The following is a 24,307-nucleotide window of genomic DNA, read 5'->3' on the forward strand; positions in this document are numbered from 1 at the left end:
CATTCACATCAGAACTTGACAAAGTGTAACTGAAAGCAATGGAGATGTATGATCATGAGGCTGAGTGTGCTCTGCATTTTTTTTATATAATACTTTTTGTCAGTCTTTATGTTTTCATTAATAGCACTGCCACTGATATATTGACAAGTGTTCAGCATAATATTTCTTACAGTGGTATTTTGATTAGTTTTATTTTAAGTACTGCACTTTAACTCAGCATAAATACTGCAAGATTAATCACACAGTTGTTTGCATAAGGGATGTGTAATATTTACCTGCCAGATTTACGTTTTAACAGTATCTGTAGCATACTTCAAGAAACTTGGACAGGCATTGCATACGAAATACATTATTTTACAAGTTTCATTTCAGAAATAAGAGTCACGCGATGTCATGGTAAAGTAATAGCAAGTCAAGAAATATGTGTATGTGAGGACCTCATTGCAACACCATGTATGTTAGTAAGTTATGTAGGAATGTGTGTTTTTAATATCTTCTCAGCTGACAGAATTGAAGGCGATTTTAGGTTGTGATTATGCTCATGAATGCGGTATTATGATTGATTTCGTAAGGAACTTCTTGCATTATAAAAGAGATGGGATTAGGAAGACTCAGTTGTTTTGCCAGAGCAGAGATAAAAAGGAAGTAGGATGTAACGGGATGGGGTCTGAAGGACAACCGATCCATAATATAACTCATATTGTGCAAACCCAATCCATTCGGACTGAGACAGTTGTATTACCCACCCGATTCACTGCTGCTCAACCCAGCTGTGAAGTGTTCCACCGAAACCTGCTTGCTACCGCAATCCTTGTTAGTGTCAAAGAAAGAGGTCAGCCCTCGGATTTTGTGAGAATTAAGATATCGAGTAAGGCAGAATTCCTTACGCAGCGACGACGTTAGATGTATTCAGTATGAAAGTTATGAGGATATTATGATATTGAGTGAGGCAGAGTTCCTTACGTAGCGACGACGTTAGATGTAGTTATGAGAATATTAAGATATTTGAGTAAGGCAGAGCTCCTTACGTAGCGACGACGTTAGATGTAGTTATGAGGATATTAAAGATATTTGAAGTGAACGGGATTAATAGTGATGAAGATTACAGTAGCCATAATTAGGCTTCTGTTGACAAGGATGGTGAGAGTAGCAATGGGGGGAGTAGTTATGAAGACAGGAAGGGTGACCAGTTTAAAGTAAAGCCTACTAATAAAATTGAACAAGATGTCCTTATCCCACGTTCATTGTGGACTGCGGACTTGTATGCTCTGATTGAAGCGACTGAAAGTCTGGATAATATTCAGAAGGAAGGTATTAAGTAATCTGTTGAAAAAGTACATTAAGCACATGACTGGTAAATTCAGACGTCCGTATGAAGAGCCCTATATTATCAAAGAAAAAAATTGTACCACCATCTGCATATGAAATCTCTGATTCTAAAGGAAAGCTGAGAGGAATGTTTAACAAACAACTTCTAAAACCGTACTTTGAGGGAATAGACGTCGGCTAGTTTGATTGTTGCGATATTGCCTAAACTGAATAATTAAGCTGATATGAAGTTATTGAGAACCAAGCTCTGTAATTAATTAGCTGTGATGAATATGAATTTATAAAATTTTACTACATTAAATGATTTTCAATATCCCAGTAGCTGATGAGTAATATCGAGGGAGGAATGAATGAAATTTGTGTGTGATTCTTTTACGTTATATGTAAACTACTGAAGTGACTTGAATTCTGTGTTACCTTGTATAATAAGCATATAAGTGTTTTTGTTAATTATTGTCATTTCTTAAGAACTGTGTTGTATTCTTGTATTATTTACTTTGTTGTTTGGACTTCAAAGGCAAGTAAGTAGTAATGTTGGTCAATTCCATGGAATCAAAATTGCCAAAATTACTCCTGGGGAGATTGTAACCGTCCAAACCTTTCAATACTCTTTAATGGACGCATGTTCCTTTTCAGCCATTTCAATAGAGTGACTGATTTATAAGGGTGACCCATCCATTAAGAAGTTGACATGCATTTCGCATTTAGACAGGAACAACTTATTTTGATACCTGGACCTTGGGTGACCGTTAGAGGGTCGAGGCAATTATGAAAAGGATATGTTTGTTGTCTGCCCTAAACTAAGACATAAGTGCTTTCACATGTAGGGTCCCGGGTTCAAAATCTCTGGATCTCTTCATTCTCAAAGCTAGTAATGTGATTGTCTTGTACTGATGGTATCATGATTTGGCAGTTAAAATCAGCCATTAGAGAGAATTCTTGTCTGGGAGAAAGGCCGTCGGTTCAAGTCCTATACGGTAAGAAGTGACGCTCCCGGAGATAGAGTGGGCAGAAGCACTTGGTGTTCAGAATTCATCAGAGTCAGACGTATCGGACTTAGCACTTAGAATTCACCAGAGGCAGACGTCATTTACCTGCTCTCTCCAAGTTTATCTAAATTTAACAGTATTTATTTGGCTCGATTAATCTTTGGCACATTACTCCCTACTCGCCGATAAAGTTATAGTTTGATTCTGAAATAAACAATATTGTGATTAAGCAGAAAATAGAGTATTTATTTGTATCAGTGGACTAGTTTTAAATGTGCAGTCTCCGCGTTGCCCAAGTTATTACCGTGGCACAACCCTGAGAAGAGTCAAAAGTGTTCTACTGAAGCGGGCAAACAAATAAATAAACATAAAGATAGATAGGCAACGGCCACGAGAAGTGGTGAACAACGGTTGCGAGAAGTGAAGGCCGTGTGAGCGGTTGTAAACCTTACCGCCATCTTTGAGCCGATTGTCAAGGTAATGTGGGACCCTTAACATCTCACAACCCTATGGGCTATGGATAGCATTACCTTTACTTTTTTTTCCCTATCTTAATACTTTTTCAAGCTACAATCTTCAAATACAAAAATTGTATCCAAAGAAACCAAGCATATTGGTTTCCTTTTAAATTCAATGAAAAGTAGTTTTCAGTCTGTCTCTCCTGAAATGTGTGACACTCATTTTTCATTTTCTCTCTCTTTGGTGTTGCCATTTAATGCTTATATCACCCCCAAAATTGCTTACATCACATCAGTACAATGAATGTGTGAAAGATTTGCCACAGATAGCACTGAGGGGTGTATAATATTATATTTAAGCATCCTGTTGCACTCCATAGATAAATGATATAATGATACAAATTCCGTCCCAAGTGCAAGCAGTATATTATGTGTCCTTGATCTTATTCCTCTACACTACATGTTTCGGCCTCAGACGGCCATCATCAGGTGTATAACACTCACGTTGCTGTCACACTGCACTCAGCCCAAAATTTAACATTTAAAACACTTTCCTTGTTATTATCAACATCTACTTTGTTGATATCTGTCTGGTTTGTAGATTATTTTACACACGTTAATTTTGACGTACCTGTAGTAGCACTATAAAATCTTTAGTTCTAATTTTAAAATCCTTTAAAATTTTTCTCAAAATTTAAAGTTTAAAATTGTTAGGGTTACTCGCCCTATGTCTAAAGTGCTGCAACAGCTAGTTCTTGTTTCCACACTGTATAGGTGTTTTCCTGTGTAGTCTTCCTGTGTGCGTGCCGCTGTTAATCTTTACTATGTGTGAACACACGTAGTCTTCCTGTGTGCGTGCCGCTGTTAATCTTTACTACGTGTGAACACACGCAGTCTTCCTGTGTGCGTGCCGCTGTTAATCTTTACTACGCGTGAACACACGTAGTAAAGAATAACAGCGGCACGCACACAGGAAGACTACACAGGAAAACACCTATACAGTGTGGAAACAAGAACTAGCTGTTGCAGCACTTTAGACATAGGGCGAGTAACCCTAACAATTTTAAACTTTAAATTTTGAGAAAAATTTTAAAGGATTTTAAAATTAGAACTAAAGATTTTATAGTGCTACTACAGGTACGTCAAAATTAACGTGTGTAAAAAATCTACTGTGGGAACATCCCACATTATCACGCATTTCTGCAACGCTCGCTCTTCACATCAGTTTTCACCATCACGCGCGCTAACCAATCAGATTGCTTCAAACGATCGCATTTATACTACGCTCGGCGCTAGCCCGCGTCTACACAATTACGCGCGCTAGCCAATCAATTCTTGCTCCTCACTTTCGAGTTTGGCTCCGCCCCACCGACCAGCGTATAAAAAGGAGCGACTCCAGAATTNTTGCCGCGCAGCGATCAAGCAACCTCCAACTCACGCTGCCGCACGGCAACCAAGCAACCTCCAGCCACGGCCGCACTGCGGCCAGGCCACTCGCCTTTCACTAGCCTTTCTCCTTACCGGCGCGCGCCGCGCTACCTCCCGGTCAAACATCTCATCAGCCACGGTCCTTTTCAGGGCCAACAAACTGTTCCGGAGAAGTGGGTTGTCATAGGAGTAGCGACAAGACTACACACACACACACGTTGACAAGAGAGAACCCCACACTACAAACCAGACAGATATCAACGAAGTAGATGTTGATAATAACAAGGAAAGTGTTTTAAATGTTAAATTTTGGGCTGAGTGCAGTGTGACAGCAACGTGAGTGTTATACACCTGATGATGGCCGTCTTGAGGCCGAAACATGTAGTGTAGAGGAATAAGATCAAGGACACATAATATATTGTTTGCACTTGGGATGGAATTTGTATCATTATATCATTTATCTGAAGGGTGTATATTAGGGCAGTGTTCCATCATTGACTGAAAACAGATATGGACAGGCTGAGACATATTTGTGTTCCTTTATGTCTATAAATTGTCTGTGACTGGACTCATTTCTCCCTTTACCTGAGAATGGAGAAGGGAGATTCTGGAAGACTTCTGTTCTTTAACTGTCAGGTAAGTTTGGGAAGGTCTGCCCACTAGCATCCATTTGTGTTTTTGGAAATAAATTAGAAAACCCATATCTACAGTATATTCTTACTTTAAGCAGCCAGCCACTGTAACTGAGGTGTGAAGAAGGGCAAAAAAAAGCATGAGAACAACTTTAAAAAACGAAGAGCTGAGCTGATGATAGAAACATGTTATGGACTCATGGGCTAAAAACATCCAGCCTTAGGTTCCCATTGCTTTTAAATCTTTGTTCTACCCTTAGAGTGAGCAGGAGCACTGGTCTTTAGGGTGAGATTAGAATCTGGTGCCACCTGAATAAATGTCTGGAATACTACTCACCTGACTGTGGCATTCAGTAATTTTGCATTCTGGATTGTGACACTGAGGTAGGTTGTTACCAATATTTTGTAGGAATCTGTTATCCTTATTTTCAGGATAGCACTTCTTCCCTGAAGATGGGTCCTTCAGGTTTCTCCAAAACTTTGGTAACCACCTGTAAGGCTGTTCTGTGCCTCAACCTAGAAGGCTAATCCAAAATATTTGTTAGTTTAAAGATTTCGTATTTTGATTTGTTATACAGTCTTATTTTCTGTCTGGAACCTGATTTAAAGGGAACAAAATATCCTTCAAGGCTGCTAGAAGGTACTGTTTTGTTTCAGCCATTTGAAAGCAATCCTGGAGAAAACAGATGCTAATCCAAATGTGATTCTCCCAAACCAAGGAATTTCTCCCTTTCATCTAGCAGTTGGAAATGAATCTGAAGATTTTGCTCTGGAAGTTACAAGGTTGTTCCTGCAGTATGGAGGAAATCCTAATGTGAGGTACAATTGTTTCTTAAGTTTGTATATTTATTTATGGTTTGTTTAATGATGCTGGTAGTTCCTCAAACTATAGCATCAAATGGTAGTATGGATAATGAATAAGGAATTGGAGAGGATGTGAAAGGAAGCAGTCAGGGTTTAGTTAGAGGTACTATCGAAACATGTTGCATGATGAAAATCTCAGTCCGGCTAGCCTATCTTCATGCTGAGATTTGAACCTGGGAATTTCACCTGATTGTGACATTTGGTGATTATATATATTTAGTTTATTTATTTATTTATTTAGTAACTCCAAGGAGGAGAGTTCATGAGAAGCAAATAGTCGACTCAGTTAGAAAATTCCCTGCCTTTTATGAAATTGAAAGATTCATTACTCCTTTAACTGCCGAGTCCAATTATAGAAACTACCTACTAGAAATGTCAAGGACACTTGGAGGAAAATGCCATTGCACAAAAAAAAACCCACAGTGCTTCCACTGATTACCCAGAGATGACTACAAATGCGGATAATGAGAAAGTGTTCTTTCACCTATAAACATCAGTATGCAACACTTGATGACATATTGGCAGAAGTGCCCTACTAAGTGATTAACATTGAGGCAGTCTCCTTGACTGTGGCAGCAGCAGTGCAGGTATGCCAAGGTGATTTAATCCACTCATGGTGTGCAGGGGGATAATGCTATTTTAGTATTAATCTTCTATTTATGTATACTACTATGTCCAAAAAGTATCTGACCTTGGGCCGGGAAAAAATAGTTCTGTATCTGGGTGGTTACAATACCTAATCGCCTTCAAAGTAGGCCCCTTGTGACTCCACACACTTAGCCCAGTGGTCTTTCCGTTGCTGGAAGAAATTCTGGAAGGCTTCTTTTGGAATGGTGTGCTGCTGCGCCATCGCGTTTTGTATGATGTCCTCGCGGCTGTCAAACCAGCAGCCTTTTAGCGGTGTCTCGGGAACAGCCAGGAATCACAAGGAGCCATTTCAGGAGACTGGGGAGCCTGGCAAACCTGTGGAATGCCGTGCTTGGCCAGGAAACCCTGGATCAGGTGTGATGAATGAGCTGGGGCATTGTCATGATGCAGCTGCAAATTGCATGCCTCCCACAGCTCCGGTCTCTTGCGCCGAACTGCATCACGAAGATGGCGGAGGACTTCTTGGTAGTACTCCTTATTGACAATCTGGCCTAGTGGTGTGTACTCATAATGCACAACACCCCGGTAATAAAAAAAAAAAAAAACAGTCAGTATCACCTTCACATTGATCCGAACTTGTCATGCTCTTTTGGGCCTCAGGGATGTTGGATACTTCCATTGTGACGCCTGGACCTTGGTTTCTGGGTCATATCCATACACCCACGACTTGTCACCAGTGATTACAGTCTTCAGGAACTCAGGATCCCTGTTGGCGCACTCCAGCATGTCCTGTGCGACCACATGGCGGAGTTGTTGCTGCTCCGGCGAAAGCAGCTTGGGCACAGATCTTGTCGCCACTCTTCGCATGCCCAAATCCTCAGTTAAAATTGTGTTTGCGGAACCTCTGCTGATTCCAACCTCATCAGCAACTTCACGGATGGCCAAACAACGGTTCACCATGATCAGTGTCTGCACTTTTTCAATGACATCAGCATTTCGGCTCGTTGACGGTCTCCCAGAACGCTGCTCACTGTCCGCCGACATACGGCCATGTTTAAAGCGGTTGAACCACTCTTTAATTTGAGTGACCTCCATTGCATCATTGCTGAAAGCCTTCTGAATTTTGTGATTGTTTCCTCTTGGGTATCCCCAAGTTTCTGATAAAACTTAATACTATATCTCTGCTCCAAGCATTCTGTCATCTTGAGCGAAACGAGAATGTGACGAACACGTGTTACACCACTTTGCTATCTGGTAGCCACAGACGTATCTGGCAGTGTTGCAAGTCAGCAAAAAATCACGCATGCGCATGAAAGTCCCTTCTACCACTACGCTCAGTTTCCCCACCCCTTTGTCCATTACTTACAGCGGAAAAAAATAAAGTCGGATACTTTTTGGACATACAGTATGTGTCCCAGGTGATCTCAGACTTTCAGATTTTCTGAGTAAAATTTTGTATGCATTTCTCATCTCTTCTGAACTTAATGTGTGCTCCAGCTGTCCCATCCTCCTTGATTTGATGACCCTCATACTTCATGAGTATTATGAATTATGAAGTCCATCTTTATGCAGTTTTCTCCAACTTCCTATTACTTTTGCTTTCCTAGGTCTAGATATTTTCGTGCTCTGTTCTCAGACACACTGACATGTGTGTATTACTTTTGAGTGAGAGGTGAAGTTTCTCACTTACACAAAACAGCAGGTAAAATAATTATAATTGCATCTATTTTAATATATTCTGAATCAAATAGGTGGTAAGTGATCCCTAATGAGTTTATATATTACTTAATCAGAAGTGTGTTCCAAACTGGGGTAGCATACAATTGAAAAGAAGATGATCAGCTGCAACCCCGAGAGTATTTGATTTATGGAAACTGTTGGTTGGAAGATGGATTTTATTAAGAATATTATGAATGTAAAGTATGTTCTCTGAACCTTGTTTGTACAAGTACTACATTGAATAACATTAATTGCACTTAGCTGCACAGTGCAGCTATCTAAGTAAGCACTATGCCATGAAGGCGTATGGGGGATTGGATGTATAGATCCACATTTTCTTGACCTCAGTGCTAGTTGGAGGTGAGTGGTCAGCTTCACGCCCCGGCCACTTTACCCCCTGGGAAAGAGCCCCTGGTACCCATTGTATAGGAGGTTGGGTGGACCCCAGAGCTGGTCTGGATGACGTGGAGAAGTGAAAATTCTTGACCTTACTGGTATTTGAATTCCAACTTCTTGGTTGTCCAGCCCATAATCAGTCGCTATACCAACTGCGCTCTCCTGGCTCAATATAGTAATGTGTTCTGTATTTTATTCTGTGTACCAACATTTTGTGTGCTGAGTCATGTCTGAGGAACTTGATAAATTTTTAATTTCAGCTCAATATACAGCACAGATTTTACTGAACCAGCATGAATGAAAGTTAAATTTATTGATCTGTGGAAATCCATTTAGTAGTTTCAGAGATGATCTTTGTGGTCAGATGTATGTGACCTCTGTGTGCATTCATTTCATTCCCTTTATGTAAAAATGTGTAATAGAGTTTGTTTTGATGTAACTCATAAGTTTCATGTTACTCACAGTTTTGTACTTACCATTCAAATAAATTCTGAGTAAATAAAATTTATAGAGTTTGTGCAGATTTATACCATTTGTATTACCTTCTTGTGTATACTAATTTCAAGTGTATTCTTGCAGGTCTGTAGAGAGACAGACTCCTGTCCATATAGCAGCAGCTTGGGGTCGTGTACACATTTTTTGTCTGTTGCTTTTAAATGGGGGTGATCCATGGATCCATGACTGTGATGGCAACAATGCTTTTCATTATGCATACAAGGAACACCACTGGGATATTGTAAAGATTCTGCAGAGATTCTGGCACACAGATTCATGCAAAAAGGGGGATCCAAGTGAAGAAAAGTATGCATTGACATTTGGTAAGTTGTGTTTAATGCAGTAGTTTTTTCTTGCTGCCATATGTCAAATTGTAGGATTATATTATGTTTTAGGCATTCATATTGAATGGTATTATAATAGACACTAGAACACTTCTACCATTTTTTAAGCATGCATATTCTGCTGCAGGCAGATGTATTAAATGTAGAAACATTAAAACAAAAAATCGCTTCTTACAGAATTAGATATTGCAATGAAATGGTCCACACTCCTGCTTTTTATTGGAGAGGTCCCAGGGTTGAATATCAGCCTGAGGGTTGGCTAATCCTATCTAGCAAGTTTGGAGTAATACCTTAAAATAGGCTAGGAACCTTCATTTCCAATTCTTATTCAAAATCAGCTGGCATATGATGGTGTATAATTTGTGTAGTGGCAGAAGAGCATCGTTAAATAAGAAGAAGCGCTGTTTTATAAAACTGTGTATTATTATAATGATTCTCAAACTGTATTCTGCTGGCCTCCTCTGCTTCTGTTACATGCAGTAAGGGGTCTCCAGGTACGTTTCTCTAATGGTGGACTCCAGTATGATCACAAATTTAAAAAGTAATATTTTGTTAAAATGAATTTACAAGTCCTGTTCCTGAACAGTTTTGGATCTCGTACATTTCTAACAAAACAAAATATTTTGGAATATGTATAATTCTGTAACATTGTGTTCTGTTCTGAATACTGAACTAAGGACAAAGTCCAGGCACCCAGGAATTTTAAATGTAATGTACCATCATTATAACCCTTTAGAGGTATTTCTAAAATTCTGTAAGTTGTTTCTGTTTTCACATAAAAGGTAAAGTTAATTATATAAAGTAAATATATATTAGTTAAGTTTGATTGCATTGTGCATATAGTTACCAATATTTTTTAAACAATCCAAATGAAAATGTACTTTGCAACATTTCTAGTATATCTTCTGCTCATTGTTCAGTTTGTATCTTGTTTCAGAGAAAGTATTTGTGTATGGCAGTAGTGTTGCTTACGAGTACAGAATGGACCCACAGTCAGCAGCCTGTCCCCTTCAGACAGTATCAGTTAATACACAAACTTGCACATCATCTGGTGATTTCTCAGAGCTTGCCAAGGATGGCCATAACCACCAGGAGTCATGTGGACAGTGCATAAGACAGACTTCTGTTATCAAGGACAGTTGTTATGATGTCAGTACACAGGCATGTCGGAAATGTTCTTTGTCTGATATTGCAGTGAATGGTTGTGCAGAAAACAGATCTTGCAGAACAATTGTCAATCAGAAATCTGTCACTGAGGAAGAACTTAACGCTGATGACATTGCTGTTCAAAATCAGATGCATTTAGTAACTCATGTAAGTATTGGAGATACTTTAAAAAAGAAGAGAGATTGGGTTAATTCTTATAATTCTTTTGACACTGATTTTAAGGCAAAATTTCCTAAGGAATTAAAGTTTAATAGTTCATGCACAGCTGAACAGATTTTATGTAATTCTGAATACAGTACTTCTGCTGCAGAGTGTGTTCAGAAATGTGTGTCAGGTCATCCTCTAGAAAGAATTGTGGATGGTTCACTGAACATTCGTAACAAAAATAGGCATTTGCCTTTGAAGTGTGAGGAAGAGTTCAAAGTAGAAAATCAAGATGGCTTCCGAGTTGTGGTAGATACAGCCGAGGACGATGTCCTTCCGGCCAAGACAAATATTAAGGTTGACTGTAAATTTAATATTAGTAAATGTACAACAGATGTTACTCCTTTAGCATCAGAACTCCCTGCAATTGAAAGTGGTGTAGTGCGACTTGATAACAACTGTAAAATATGCAGGTGTTGTGGCAGTGCCTATTGTAAGGGAAGTAGAGCATCTGCACCTGAGTCAGATAGTGAGATAAAGTGTGATGTAACCACAGAATCAAGATGTGAATTTGATAGACTAAGTATGTATGGTGTATTGTCACCTGAGTTAGTTAGTGAAGAGGATTGGATTGCTAGCCAGTCTTGTTTTCTTCTTTCTGAAAGCACTGACTATGTCACCTGTGATGAAACTTATCCTGCTGTAAAAATGACTGATGTGGGGGTTAGCAGTGTCTTTCAGAAAGAGGGTCAGGAAGCAATTTGTTTGGAAAGTAACACATCTAATCCCAGTGGTGAAACTCATCCCAGTACATCATCAGTGCCAGCATCCGACAGTGGCGATTCTTTTGTCAGCCTGTCTGAGGAGTACAAGTATTCGGATGAAGAATGGGGTGTGGTCCTGTTGGAAAGAAGGTTCCCTGTGCCAACAGTCAGGTGAGACATCATTAAAGACTAACTCACTTAGATTAATAGATTATTTAATGATGCTATTTTAACTGCATGTATATCTGTAAAACCGGTGATTTCCAACTTTTTCTGATGGGTTTTCTAAGTACCAACATAATACCTGTCTTACATTATTCAGTACAAGTAACCTGCAGATACAGTTACTGCTGGCACATAGATATATGTTTATTTACAGTGTAAATATTAACCCGTTCATGTGGGTTTAATGAAATTCAATCAAAGAGTTGTCATAATTACTTACACTGAAAATTCATAAATAAAATTTTGCAGGAGGGCAAATAAAACAATTTAAATTTGCAAGAAGTATCCAGTGTTATCAGAATGGTATATAAAAGTAAGAGGGTTGACTATCTGGGGCAGAGGCGAAGGAGGAGAAGGAACAAGTCCAGGCAGATGTTTAGTACTAATTATTTAGTTCTACAAGGGGGAAAAAAGAAGAAAGACTGTTATAGATAATATTTATTACATCCATATCAACACAACATTATTTCCAGCAGTGGAGTTGCTGCCTAGGATATGAAAAAGTGCATGGTACAATAATTGTAACTAAGAACCAGAACTGAAGGTGGTACACATGTACTGAAACATGTCATCCTAGACAGCAACTTCACCTGCTGGAAATAATGTGTTGACAGGAATATAATAAATATTATTTATGGTTGATTTACAGAGCAGTTTACAACAAAATATGAAGAAAAAATTGTAGTTGTGAAATATTAATGTTTCCAGATATGCTAACATGATGCCAGCTAGAATTTGTCTATAAGCGGTGATCTGGTTGGGAGACACTAGACTGAAGCATTCTGCCCCAGTTCTTTCATTTGGTTTTCATACTCATAATACCATTTTCAGATAACTTTGTTACAAACTGATACAGAATTTTGGTCATTGTTGTATTAAATGCATGTCGCAAATGTAGTATTTTTGGAGAGAATGCAGATGAGCGCACGTAAAATAATTTATATAATTGCTCATCCTTGTCATCTTTCGTATGTCTCTTTCATCATTCATGGAAGTCATGTCAGGGGGAGAACTAGACCCTGTAAAGCACACTGCTTGTAATAGTGCAAGTTAAAAATATAAGCTTTGAGGTTATCATGGTAATGATTGTTCAGATTATTGCCTTTTGGAGTGTGACATTGTATATTCTTATAGATGAATAGCAGTGTTTCAGAAGAGCATGCTGCCTCCATCTTTATGTGTCAAATTGAATAGAGTGAGGATGTGGTTAGATTATATAGGCGGATTGCAAGGAAGGTGGTCACTCAAGTCTGTGAGAGGGGCGACAGAATCAAGTTTAAGCCTAGCATAATGTCAAGACAGTAAGCATCCCACTGAGGGAAGTTCGCCATTTTCTTCATTTCTGCGACATAATAATACATTCTCTGTGAGTGTGGGAAAATGTAAATTGAACAAGCCAGTCATTCTATCAAAACCAGGTTTAATGAACACCACTGTCATATCAGCTGAATAAGTCAGCTATGACAGGGTCATTGCACTGTGTCCAGTAACAGTCATCCTGACCAAGAATTCCAGGTGCAGTGCCCATAAAAGAAGCAACAGTAGAGATCAAGCTCCACCCTAACAATATTGTGACAGTTGTCTTGTTTTGGGACAGTTATTGTCTGATTGTTACTTAGCCACTTAAGAACTTGATGTTGTCTTATCTAGTCCACTATTTTACTATATGGCACTACATTGTCTTCTTCATATGTAGCATCTCTCACATTGTTACACTGTTTCTCCACACATGAACACTGTATTTTTTTTTATTATTATTGTTAGTGGGGTGGGACTAAGTCCCTTGTACTGCGGTCACTTCTGGTCTGTTGTACCAGCTCCAGATGATAGGTGAGGGTGATTTTTGAGCAATTGGTGGAAAGATGATTGGCAGGGGAAACTGAAGTACTCAGAGAAAACATTCCCCAGTGCCACTTTGTCCACCAGAAATCCCACTTGACCACACCCGGGATCGAACCCGGGCCGTCACAGTTGGAAGCCAGCTACTAACCGCTTGAGCTATGGCGTGGCCTATTTCCACATTACTACAAACATTACACCATAGCAACAAAGATTCCATCTTACAAAAATGAATCTCTCGAATTCCTCCTTCTTACTTTTACTAAATAACATCCCCATTTTTGATTATGTGCGTAAAATTAGTTATTTAGGAGAATCACTCCTTAAGCTCCTTAAAACACTAACAAATTCAAGACTAGACTCTATGCACCTTCTACACGTTCTACACACCCTATGAACACTTAAAGCTGACAGTAAAACTCAACTCAGCTCTGCCATGTGACCAAGGTGTTATACAAGTTATATTTCTAGAAGAGTACAGTACACACATGAGACAAGGCATGCTGCACCTCTGGAAGATGCTAGCAGAGGAGGGAGGTCTGGAAACTTCAATGAATGATGTGTGACCAACCTGCCCCATGCAGTCAGTTCATGTGACAGTAGGGAGAATAGGTTTCCCTTGCGTAAGTTGTGGAAGTCTCTTATCGACTTCTGAAGGAAAGGAAGGAGGAGGTTGTTTTCAAGGACAAGATGGTTATTTCCTCCTGAGGTAACCCCCCCAATGCCCTCCTGGGCTTTTGGAAAAGGGTTGTTTTGCTTGACTTCCCAGTTATCCTGAAAGTGCCCATCTTCTCCCACAGTTTAGCTTTCCTCCTATGATGACTGAGGTCCTGAAAAGGGGTTTTCTCTTAAGTATGTTTCACTTTTCCAATTAGATTGGACTCGGTTCTGATTCTCACCTCCTGACATCAGTCTGAGTGACTACCTTACTGTCTCTTTCTCAGAATTTTATGGCCCTCCTGTGGTCCTGAAAAGTGTTGTTTTTCTCACATTTCCTGTTCCCCATGCCTGTTGGTGCTGCTTGAGTTCTGTCTCTTGTATGCTCACCCAACTCACTTTGAGCATGAAGATGGTTATAGCATGTTCCTCTGAATTGATACCCACATACAAAACTGCATGGTGTCACAACTCAGAAGACCACACATTGAATCTGTGGCATTTTGCTGAGTTATATATTTTGTTGTTTCAGTATTTCAGAGCTTCAGTCTGAAGAAAGCAAACTCACTAATCCACCCCAATCTTCGTCCAAGCTCCAAGATGTAATATGCAGTGCAGGTGTGTCTTTTTATGTTTTATTTAATCATTATTGTTGTCATGTCTTGAGTACAAAGACGGTTTATAAGATTTCTCACAAACGTCTTATTGCAAGATAAAATACAAATATAAAACATACTGTTATTAAACTTTTTAACTTTTGTCTATTTTTTTTTTAATTTATTGAGTATTTGACAAGATCAGTGTATATTCTATGCACACCTTGATATAAGATTTGGTTAAATGAGTGCTACTAACACCGATCACAAACAGGCAACTGCAGATTTTCATGTAAGGTTTCGCACTTCACACTTTCACATACTACATCTAATGATGAAAATGAAGGCTGTACTTTAAGAATGAGCTTTTAGCCTTTCTGTGGTTGCTCAGTTTAAATCTTGCCTGGGCTCTCTGTGTAATGTTTGATGTTTATAACTAATGAACTGTTGATAGAAGGCATGTGAATTGTTTTGTACAGAACATATGTTGTGGGTTACAATTCAAAATGTGGCAACATAGTGAATTTTAGTTTTATGAGTGACAAATGTAATGTAATCGGAATTTGTGATAGTGGAAATTATGCACAAAAGTGGATCATCAAATTATGTCAGATAGTTACAGCTTCATCCAACCTCACTGTATGGATTGAAGCATTCAAGGGAAAGTAGTCATGATACAAGTCAGTTCTTCACAAAACTTCCTGCTTATGCTTTTTGATAGATCATTGAGAGTTCAGAGTGGAGTTTTATTATTCATGACACAGGCTGTGCCCTTCATGTTCATAGGTTGTCAGCGCTGAAACATAAAGGTTTTCAGTGCGGTTTATTTTTATTTGTAGTTTATTTAATGACCCTATCAGTAACTCAGACTATAAGTATCAGGTGACAAGAAGTTAGTGAATAATGAACTGTGAAGGAAGCTGATGGAAGTGTTTGTGGCCAGCTTTAACCTTTATGAGCCAAAAGACACTGTATGGGGACCTTTAAAGTAAAGCCGAGTGGCCGAATGACACCGTATGGTGACTTGCAGTCCACCCATGCGCACAGTGTTTTAAAATCTAATTTTAAGATAGAAATTCTTGTTCTACTTACATTATTTTTGGACACCAGCTTTATAAGTAGACTGTCTTCCCTCCTGCATCATCTAACTGAAATTTTCATGTAACTGAATGCAGAGTCCGATGTCGCAATTCATGCACTTTGTAACTCTGTTTTCCACGCGAAGCGCACACATGCAACATCAGTCTCGTATTAGCAGGAAGTAGGCCAGTGATGGCAAGTGGTCTCCTCTATTCGTAATGCTTATAAAAAATTGCAATTTCAACTATGCACCATGGCCCCATATCGCATGGAAGAAGCCAAAATTGAGAGGCCGCTTGTAAATCACACCATTCAGAATGCGGTACAGTCGATTCTGAAGGGACCAGGAGGCAAGGGGCATTGAGGGGATATTCCAAGAACAGTACCTCTGTGTGTTTAGTCCAACATATAAACAGACAGAGTTTCATAAGGACAAAGTAGGATAAGACCTTGCCCACACTCGTGTATACAGAAAGCGGAGTGACCAGAGAATGTGCAATGAAAACATAAACTTTCTCTCCTCTTGAAAGATAAAACATAGACAGTGTGTCAGCAGCATGCATTTATACTGCAGAAAAGTTTTGTGCAGAAGCTTTATGCATTTTTGTGGACAGACGCTCAAAATTGGGGATTTTTTTTTTTAATCAGTGTAACAATTTTTACAGATTCTAAAATCTGTAAATTACAATATCTGATTCTATATTCTTTCTAGATAAAAGTAGCGTTTATTTCGTTCGTTTATCACAAAAATTGTAGAAATAACAGCATTTTAGTAACATGATTACAATTTTTATTACTCTACAGTGGCGGGCATTTAAATTAACTCCGGCCCGCAGCCATTACTGGAATTTAAATGGCCCGGCTGATAAAGGTTAAGGTACTAACTACACTTGCTTTTGTGTGGACAGACTGAGGAAGTTCATGGTGAATCCTCAGTCAGAATAGTTGCTATACTGGCCAAGATTCACCAGGCACCTCTCAAATACAAGTCAGAAGCATTGCTGCTTGAGCCTTAGGTGGTGACTGGTTTTGTAGGTTTGAATGAAAGTCATATATTTCTGCATGGCACGTAATTACAGTGTGTAATTGTATCTGTATATGTGTGTGTGAGCTGCTTGAGCCATTTTACTTGAATTTGAGGTGATTATTGATTTTGTAGGTCATAATCTGAATGAAAGGCATAAATTTCAGCATGGGATGTAATGCAGTGTGTAATTGTATCTGTATTTGTGTGTGTCTGTCTAAATGGTCTCTCGCACTGACACGCAAAATGCTGGTTTTTCCACTTATCTTTCCCATTGTGTTGTGTATATTCAAAATGCTCTCATCATAGATACTGCGAGTGGAGAAGAGTGGTACTATGCATGAAAATATACCTCGCTGTATTGTATTTTGTACTTTCTGTAGGGGATTTCACTGAGAGTGATGTATCAGTTCCATCAAGCCTGGATTATGATACAGATGTTTTGCGAGGGAAGCTGAAAGAGAATGGCTACATCCCAGGACCTATTATTGCTACAACTAAAAGACTGTACATAAGGAAGCTGCTCAGAATCCAGAGGAAACCAGTTCGACCACCTACAGAAGCCAAAGGTTAGAAAACATTTCTTTTCATACACTTTGCATATCACAGCTCTCAAGTAAAATGCTGGCCACTGGGATAGGTCATATTATTGAGTTATTTTGTGGTATACTAATGTAAAGAGAATATAACATAGATTGAAATGCAGGATGATTGTGGAAGTACTAACCTTAAAACTGGAATTGCCCACATTCTTCACACTTCATTTTTCAAAACCTTGGAGTGTGGAGCCATGAACACACCAATAGCTTTAAAAATTTCCCTGTACATGTCTCAGACATGATACAGCTGTTCATGCACTATGGTTGACCACTTATTGGCTATGATGTTAGGCAATGATTCATTCAGTACTGCATCATGAAGACGTACTGGAAAGTAGAGGTAAAGCTCCATGCAATCATAACCTCTGTGCTAGATTAAGGTGACTGGTGAACTTCACACTTCAGCAATATAATAGAAATATTTAATCGAACATTTTTAATATTTACTACTCTCAGAAGGCTAGTTTTGAAGCCTTGAAAATTAAAACAAAGGAAACTCAAATACTGCAACCTTTACCTCCACATGGATGTAATGATTTTGCAGTATCATTTAGACAATTATTATTAATTTTTATATTAAATAAACATTTATGTTATTCCTTCTCTTGCAGTTTATAGCCCTGAACTACAACGTACAATACATCATTTTAACTGGAAGAAATGGTTTCTAGATTGCCAAAAACTTGAAAATGAAGCAATGCAACAATTTTTACAACCAGAACCATTGTGGCACTGGCGAGGGGGCATTCTGAAATCATCTTTCACATACTTATTGCTGGATCCACGTGTAACTAACAATCTTCCATGTCGTGTGGGTTCCCTTAGTGAGCCCCACACCTGGTCCACCTTTCTATCTTCTATCTTCTACATAGGAAAGGGTAAGCGCTCCAGACCTTATTCTCATCTTTACCAAGCATTTGCTGTCTGGAAGAAGAAGACTGTGGTGAAAACAGACAAGAAAGTGCAGTTTATTCTGGACATTTGGAAGGCGGGAATGGGTGTTGTGTGCCTCCATGTGTTTCAGAATGTGATACCAGCAGAGGCATACACACGTGAAGCATCAATGATTGATGCCATTGATATACGGAACTTGGAGAATGCGCGGCGTGGTGATTATTATGGTGTGGCTGCCACATGGACGTCACATCACAAAAGAATGCTTGGTACATATTTATTGTATCGTGCAATGTGTATCTTCATTCTGGAAGGAGAAAGGCAGTTAAGACCAGGAGATATTGGTTAATATGTGTAATTTGTAAACAGTTATTTTTTGTGACATTCAGAAGCAGTTAATTCCTTCATTTGTGATGTTATTATATTGTTTATAGAGTGAGATACTGTCTGGGAGCTGTTTCTCATGTGTAAGAACATCATACCACTACTGCATGATCAGAAAATGTTTTTAGTAAAAACATTTTGATACTGAATCTGGTGTCATTTCACACTGACATAATAGTTCATTCTGTGATATATTAAAATTGATAGTATGTGGTTTTGTGGTTTCTAGAGTAATGCATGGGTTTTGACGTGTAGACTTCTTGTTTAGTTTTCACCGAGAGAAATAAATCACACACATTCAGTGTGGGGAATGAGATGGTCATAGTCATCTAGTGCTTTCAATTTATACCCCTAGAGCTCGCAGAGAGTTTTCTTTGTGCTCTTGCATTATTCTGCTGGAAGTATCGTAACTCTTATTCTGTTCGGTAAGGACACTCACGGTGGTTTGACACATACACAAAGAATGCAATGACAAATAGAACTGATGTGTTGTTCAAGGGGGAAGGTTCTAATATTGGTAGTGTTCTCTGTGCTTACACAAAGAGGCCTCACGAAAGGGGTTGATCACTCCAACCCCCCTCCCCCGGTGTGCTGAATGAAGAACATCACTTAATGATGTAGTTAAGGTAACAACTTTATTCTAACTAAATCTTTTCACAGTAAGATTCATGTTTGCCATCCAATTCTATACCAGCAATCACTCTTCTCGTGATCTTCATGGTTTAAGGTAATTTCATTTTTCAGTTTAAGCCTATGGTTAAATTCGTGCCTGACAAGTTTTGGTATCTCACAGTTACTTTCTGTTTTTGAATGACACCAAACAGTGCTTAACTGAGGCTTGGTGCAGGTTGCTCAGCAGCTTGAGGCACTTGTCAGTTTTCTCCTGAACACACCATTAGGTGTGAATTGCTTCAGAGCTCATGCCAATTTCATTCACTACAGAAATGAACTCCACACTTCTTACCATTGTGGCAGTTTGTTTGTGTTAAAGCATGCCTTATGCTGTCATGTTCTCTGGATCTGAATATGTGAAATTATCACCAGGGAAATTGAAAACTGTACAGAATAAAATCCACGCAATTTGAAGGCTTTACAGATAAAACTCTGAATATTAGACTAAAATCCACAAATATGAATTTTAACTTGTGTCTTAGAATTGCTTATGGTGTGAAATGTGTTTGGATGTTGCAGGACACCATTTCCAGCAGTTGTAATGTTATATAAGTTTTTATGAAAACATTTTTCAAGTGTGGATGGAACCCCCATTTAGACTCTGATGGTATGTTACCTTCAGAGGGTGAGAATATGTTCAGTGGACTGTGTCTCACTCTGTAAACAGGCAGTAATAAGGTCGCAGGTGAAGGAATGAGCTACTTCTTGTGATAAAGTATTAAGAATCTTAACAGATTTAAATGTCCAGTATAATTATGTTTCCCGAGTAATAATTTAAATGCTGTAAAACTGTTTATATTTTTTATGATTTTGACAATGCCATTTTTGGACGTATTTATGTTGAAATATATTCCTTACAGAACTGAACTTTCTTGTTATGTGGAATATCCTGTAAAATACCTATTATGTGGTGAGACTAATTGATTCTTGGATGATTATGCTTTTTCAACTGTATAGGCTATAGAGCACCAACAAAAAAAAAANAAATATTTAATCGAACATTTTTAATATTTACTACTCTCAGAAGGCTAGTTTTGAAGCCTTGAAAATTAAAACAAAGGAAACTCAAATACTGCAACCTTTACCTCCACATGGATGTAATGATTTTGCAGTATCATTTAGACAATTATTATTAATTTTTATATTAAATAAACATTTATGTTATTCCTTCTCTTGCAGTTTATAGCCCTGAACTACAACGTACAATACATCATTTTAACTGGAAGAAATGGTTTCTAGATTGCCAAAAACTTGAAAATGAAGCAATGCAACAATTTTTACAACCAGAACCATTGTGGCACTGGCGAGGGGGCATTCTGAAATCATCTTTCACATACTTATTGCTGGATCCACGTGTAACTAACAATCTTCCATGTCGTGTGGGTTCCCTTAGTGAGCCCCACACCTGGTCCACCTTTCTATCTTCTATCTTCTACATAGGAAAGGGTAAGCGCTCCAGACCTTATTCTCATCTTTACCAAGCATTTGCTGTCTGGAAGAAGAAGACTGTGGTGAAAACAGACAAGAAAGTGCAGTTTATTCTGGACATTTGGAAGGCGGGAATGGGTGTTGTGTGCCTCCATGTGTTTCAGAATGTGATACCAGCAGAGGCATACACACGTGAAGCATCAATGATTGATGCCATTGATATACGGAACTTGGAGAATGCGCGGCGTGGTGATTATTATGGTGTGGCTGCCACATGGACGTCACATCACAAAAGAATGCTTGGTACATATTTATTGTATCGTGCAATGTGTATCTTCATTCTGGAAGGAGAAAGGCAGTTAAGACCAGGAGATATTGGTTAATATGTGTAATTTGTAAACAGTTATTTTTTGTGACATTCAGAAGCAGTTAATTCCTTCATTTGTGATGTTATTATATTGTTTATAGAGTGAGATACTGTCTGGGAGCTGTTTCTCATGTGTAAGAACATCATACCACTACTGCATGATCAGAAAATGTTTTTAGTAAAAACATTTTGATACCGAATCTGGTGTCATTTCACACTGACATAATAGTTCATTCTGTGATATATTAAAATTGATAGTATGTGGTTTTGTGGTTTCTAGAGTAATGCATGGGTTTTGACGTGTAGACTTCTTGTTTAGTTTTCACCGAGAGAAATAAATCACACACATTCAGTGTGGGGAATGAGATGGTCATAGTCATCTAGTGCTTTCAATTTATACCCCTAGAGCTCGCAGAGAGTTTTCTTTGTGCTGGTGCATTATTCTGCTGGAAGTATCGTAACTCTTATTCTGTTCGGTAAGGACACTCACGGTGGTTTGACACATACACAAAGAATGCAATGACAAATAGAACTGATGTGTTGTTCAAGGGGGAAGGTTCTAATATTGGTAGTGTTCTCTGTGCTTACACAAAGAGGCCTCACGAAAGGGGTTGATCACTCCAACCCCCCTCCCCCGGTGTGCTGAATGAAGAACATCACTTAATGACGTAGTTAAGGTAACAACTTTATTCTAACTAAATCTTTTCACAATAAGATTCATGTTTGCCATCCAATTCTATACCAGCAATCACTCTTCTCGTGATCTTCATGGTTTAAGTTAATTTCATTTTTCAGTTTAAGCCTATGGTTAATTTCGTGCCTGACAAGTTTTGGTATCTCACAGTTACTTTCTGTTTTTGAATGACACCAAACAGTGCTTAACTGAGGCTTGGTGCAGGTTGCTCAGCAGCTTGAGGCACTTGTCAATTTTCTCCTGAACACACCATTAGGTGTGAATTGCTTCAGAGCTCATGCCAATTTCATTCACTACAGAAATGAACTCCACACTTCTTACCATTGTGGCAGTTTGTTTGTGTTAAAGCATGCCTTATGCTGTCATGTTCTCTGGATCTGAATATGTGAAATTATCACCAGGGAAATTGAAAACTGTACAGAATAAAATCCACGCAATTTGAAGGCTTTACAGATAAAACTCTGAATATTAGACTAAAATCCACAAATATGAATTTTAACTTGTGTCTTAGAATTGCTTATGGTGTGAAATGTGCTTGGATGTTGCAGGACACCATTTCCAGCAGTTGTAATGTTATATAAGTTTTTATGAAAACATTTTTCAAGTGTGGATGGAACCCCCATTTAGACTCTGATGGTATGTTACCTTCAGAGGGTGAGAATATGTTCAGTGGACTGTGTCTCACTCTGTAAACAGGCAGTAATAAGGTCGCAGGTGAAGGAATGAGCTACTTCTTGTGATAAAGTATTAAGAATCTTAACAGATTTAAATGTCCAGTATAATTATGTTTCCCGAGTAATAATTTAAATGCTGTAAAACTGTTTATATTTTTTATGATTTTGACAATGCCATTTTTGGAACGTATTTATGTTGAAATATATTCCTTACAGAACTGAACTTTCTTGTTATGTGGAATATCCTGTAAAATACCTATTATGTGGTGAGACTAATTGATTCTTGGATGATTATGCTTTTTCAACTGTATAGGCTATAGAGCACCAAAAAAAAAAAAAAGACATGAGTAATTCTGTTCTTCAGAAGTCCTTTTTTAATGTAAAATAGTTTAACCATTATCAGCTATGAGTTACATTTTTGAACAGTGTATGCATTGGTCTTAAATGTATCAATGACATGTTATCTTGTGGTAGCTGTGTAACTGGACTTGTCCAGTGCTCTATTCGGACTTCTGGTAGTTACTTATGTTCATAAATATCAACCATAGCTAGTCTCAAGAGGACATGTTCCAGTCACATCATGCCATTCACATTTATTCAAGGTTTTGTTAACTCTAAGATAGCACCATCTGTACGAGTTGGAAGAAAGTCTGAAGAAATACTGTAGTAAATAAAGAAAACTTTCCTCATGTCAGAATGGTGTAAATTTTGAGGAATAAAAGTCCAAACCCCCAGTAATTCTGAATAAAATAGGTACTAAGTGAGAACTGCTTCTGATGGAGTCTTCTCTGATACTGGAAGTGAGCTTGATGAATGCATTGAAACAGAGGTGACAGAGGACTGTGAGTGAAAGCCAATAAAAAAAAGAAAAAGGGTCAAGACACGAGCACCCTTGGAAATTATTGGTATCCGTCCTTTCTTTGAGGTTTTAGTGGATTGAGGATACATGAGAACCTATTTTAAGAAATATTCAGCAACTGAGCAAGTTCACGTAGGCAGTAATGCCAGCTTCAGATCTTGGAGGGCACACAGATTATCCTGAGGTTTTTCATGAGTTTTCTCAGTCATAGGCAAATATCAGGATAAATATGGTATGACTGCTTCCTTCCGCATCTATTTCCAATTCATCATTCACTAGTCATCCTACCATTGAATGCTATATAGTCAGCTGCTGACTGTTATTATACAAACAATAAATAAGCCTCTTATATACTTTCTCTTATTCGTGGAAGTGATCCAGCTGTTGCTGGTAAAGACAGATAAATACAACAGTCCAGTGGTGGAAGGTGGCTTTTGAAAAGCGTTAGCAAACCTCCGACGCAGAGTGAGATGGTGAACGTTTTGGCAGTTGTAAGATTTGAGGCTTTCACGGCGGTGACTATGAAGAAAGCAGTCTTCTGGGATTTGGCACCGTGTNCAATTTTACTGGGCCTCGGGATCGCGCCTGCCGTACCCTATAAAATGAATTCTTCAGAGGAGCGGCTTGCACAGCCAAATAAGGGTGATAATATGAAACTAAGATGCTACATTTTTGGCTACACTTCATGGCTTTTCATGAGGTTTTAGTCTCGAGTGTTCAGGTTTTACTCCACAGATAGCGCTACAGTGTTTATTTCATGTTTTCTTGTTAACTCGCGCTGAATTAGCTTGGTCTCAAGTGATTAAATAGCTGCGTGATATTAAGGGTGGGAAGGGATTGTTACCACGCTTCCATAATCTCATCCCCAGTACCTTCTGCTCTACATTATAAAATTAATTCTTCAGAGGAGCGGCTTGCGCAGCCCAATAAGGAAGAAACTAAGATGCTACATTTTTAACTACATTTCATGGCTTTCCATGAGGTTTTAGTCTCGAGTG

At 38.6% G+C, this 24,307-nt stretch overlaps 1 protein-coding gene across 1 annotated transcript in view; it reads left to right on the forward strand.

Annotated features, from left to right (window-relative positions):
• The window catches only part of LOC111874794, a 22,409-nt gene extending 2,623 nt beyond the window's left edge, over positions 1-19,786 (forward strand). The window contains exons 2-7 of the mRNA XM_023870591.2: positions 5,494-5,655; positions 8,983-9,221; positions 10,180-11,488; positions 14,571-14,656; positions 17,122-17,307; positions 17,949-19,786. Of these exons, the coding sequence (XP_023726359.1) occupies positions 5,494-5,655; positions 8,983-9,221; positions 10,180-11,488; positions 14,571-14,656; positions 17,122-17,307; positions 17,949-18,580 (2,614 nt within the window). The 3' untranslated portion in view covers positions 18,581-19,786. The remainder of the gene's footprint in view (positions 1-5,493; positions 5,656-8,982; positions 9,222-10,179; positions 11,489-14,570; positions 14,657-17,121; positions 17,308-17,948) is intronic.
• The last annotated feature ends 4,521 nt before the right edge of the window (positions 19,787-24,307 follow it).

The sequence above is a fragment of the Cryptotermes secundus genome, unplaced genomic scaffold, assembly GCF_002891405.2.
Source record: "Cryptotermes secundus unplaced genomic scaffold, Csec_1.0 scaffold1035, whole genome shotgun sequence".
Lineage (NCBI taxonomy): Eukaryota > Metazoa > Arthropoda > Insecta > Blattodea > Kalotermitidae > Cryptotermes > Cryptotermes secundus.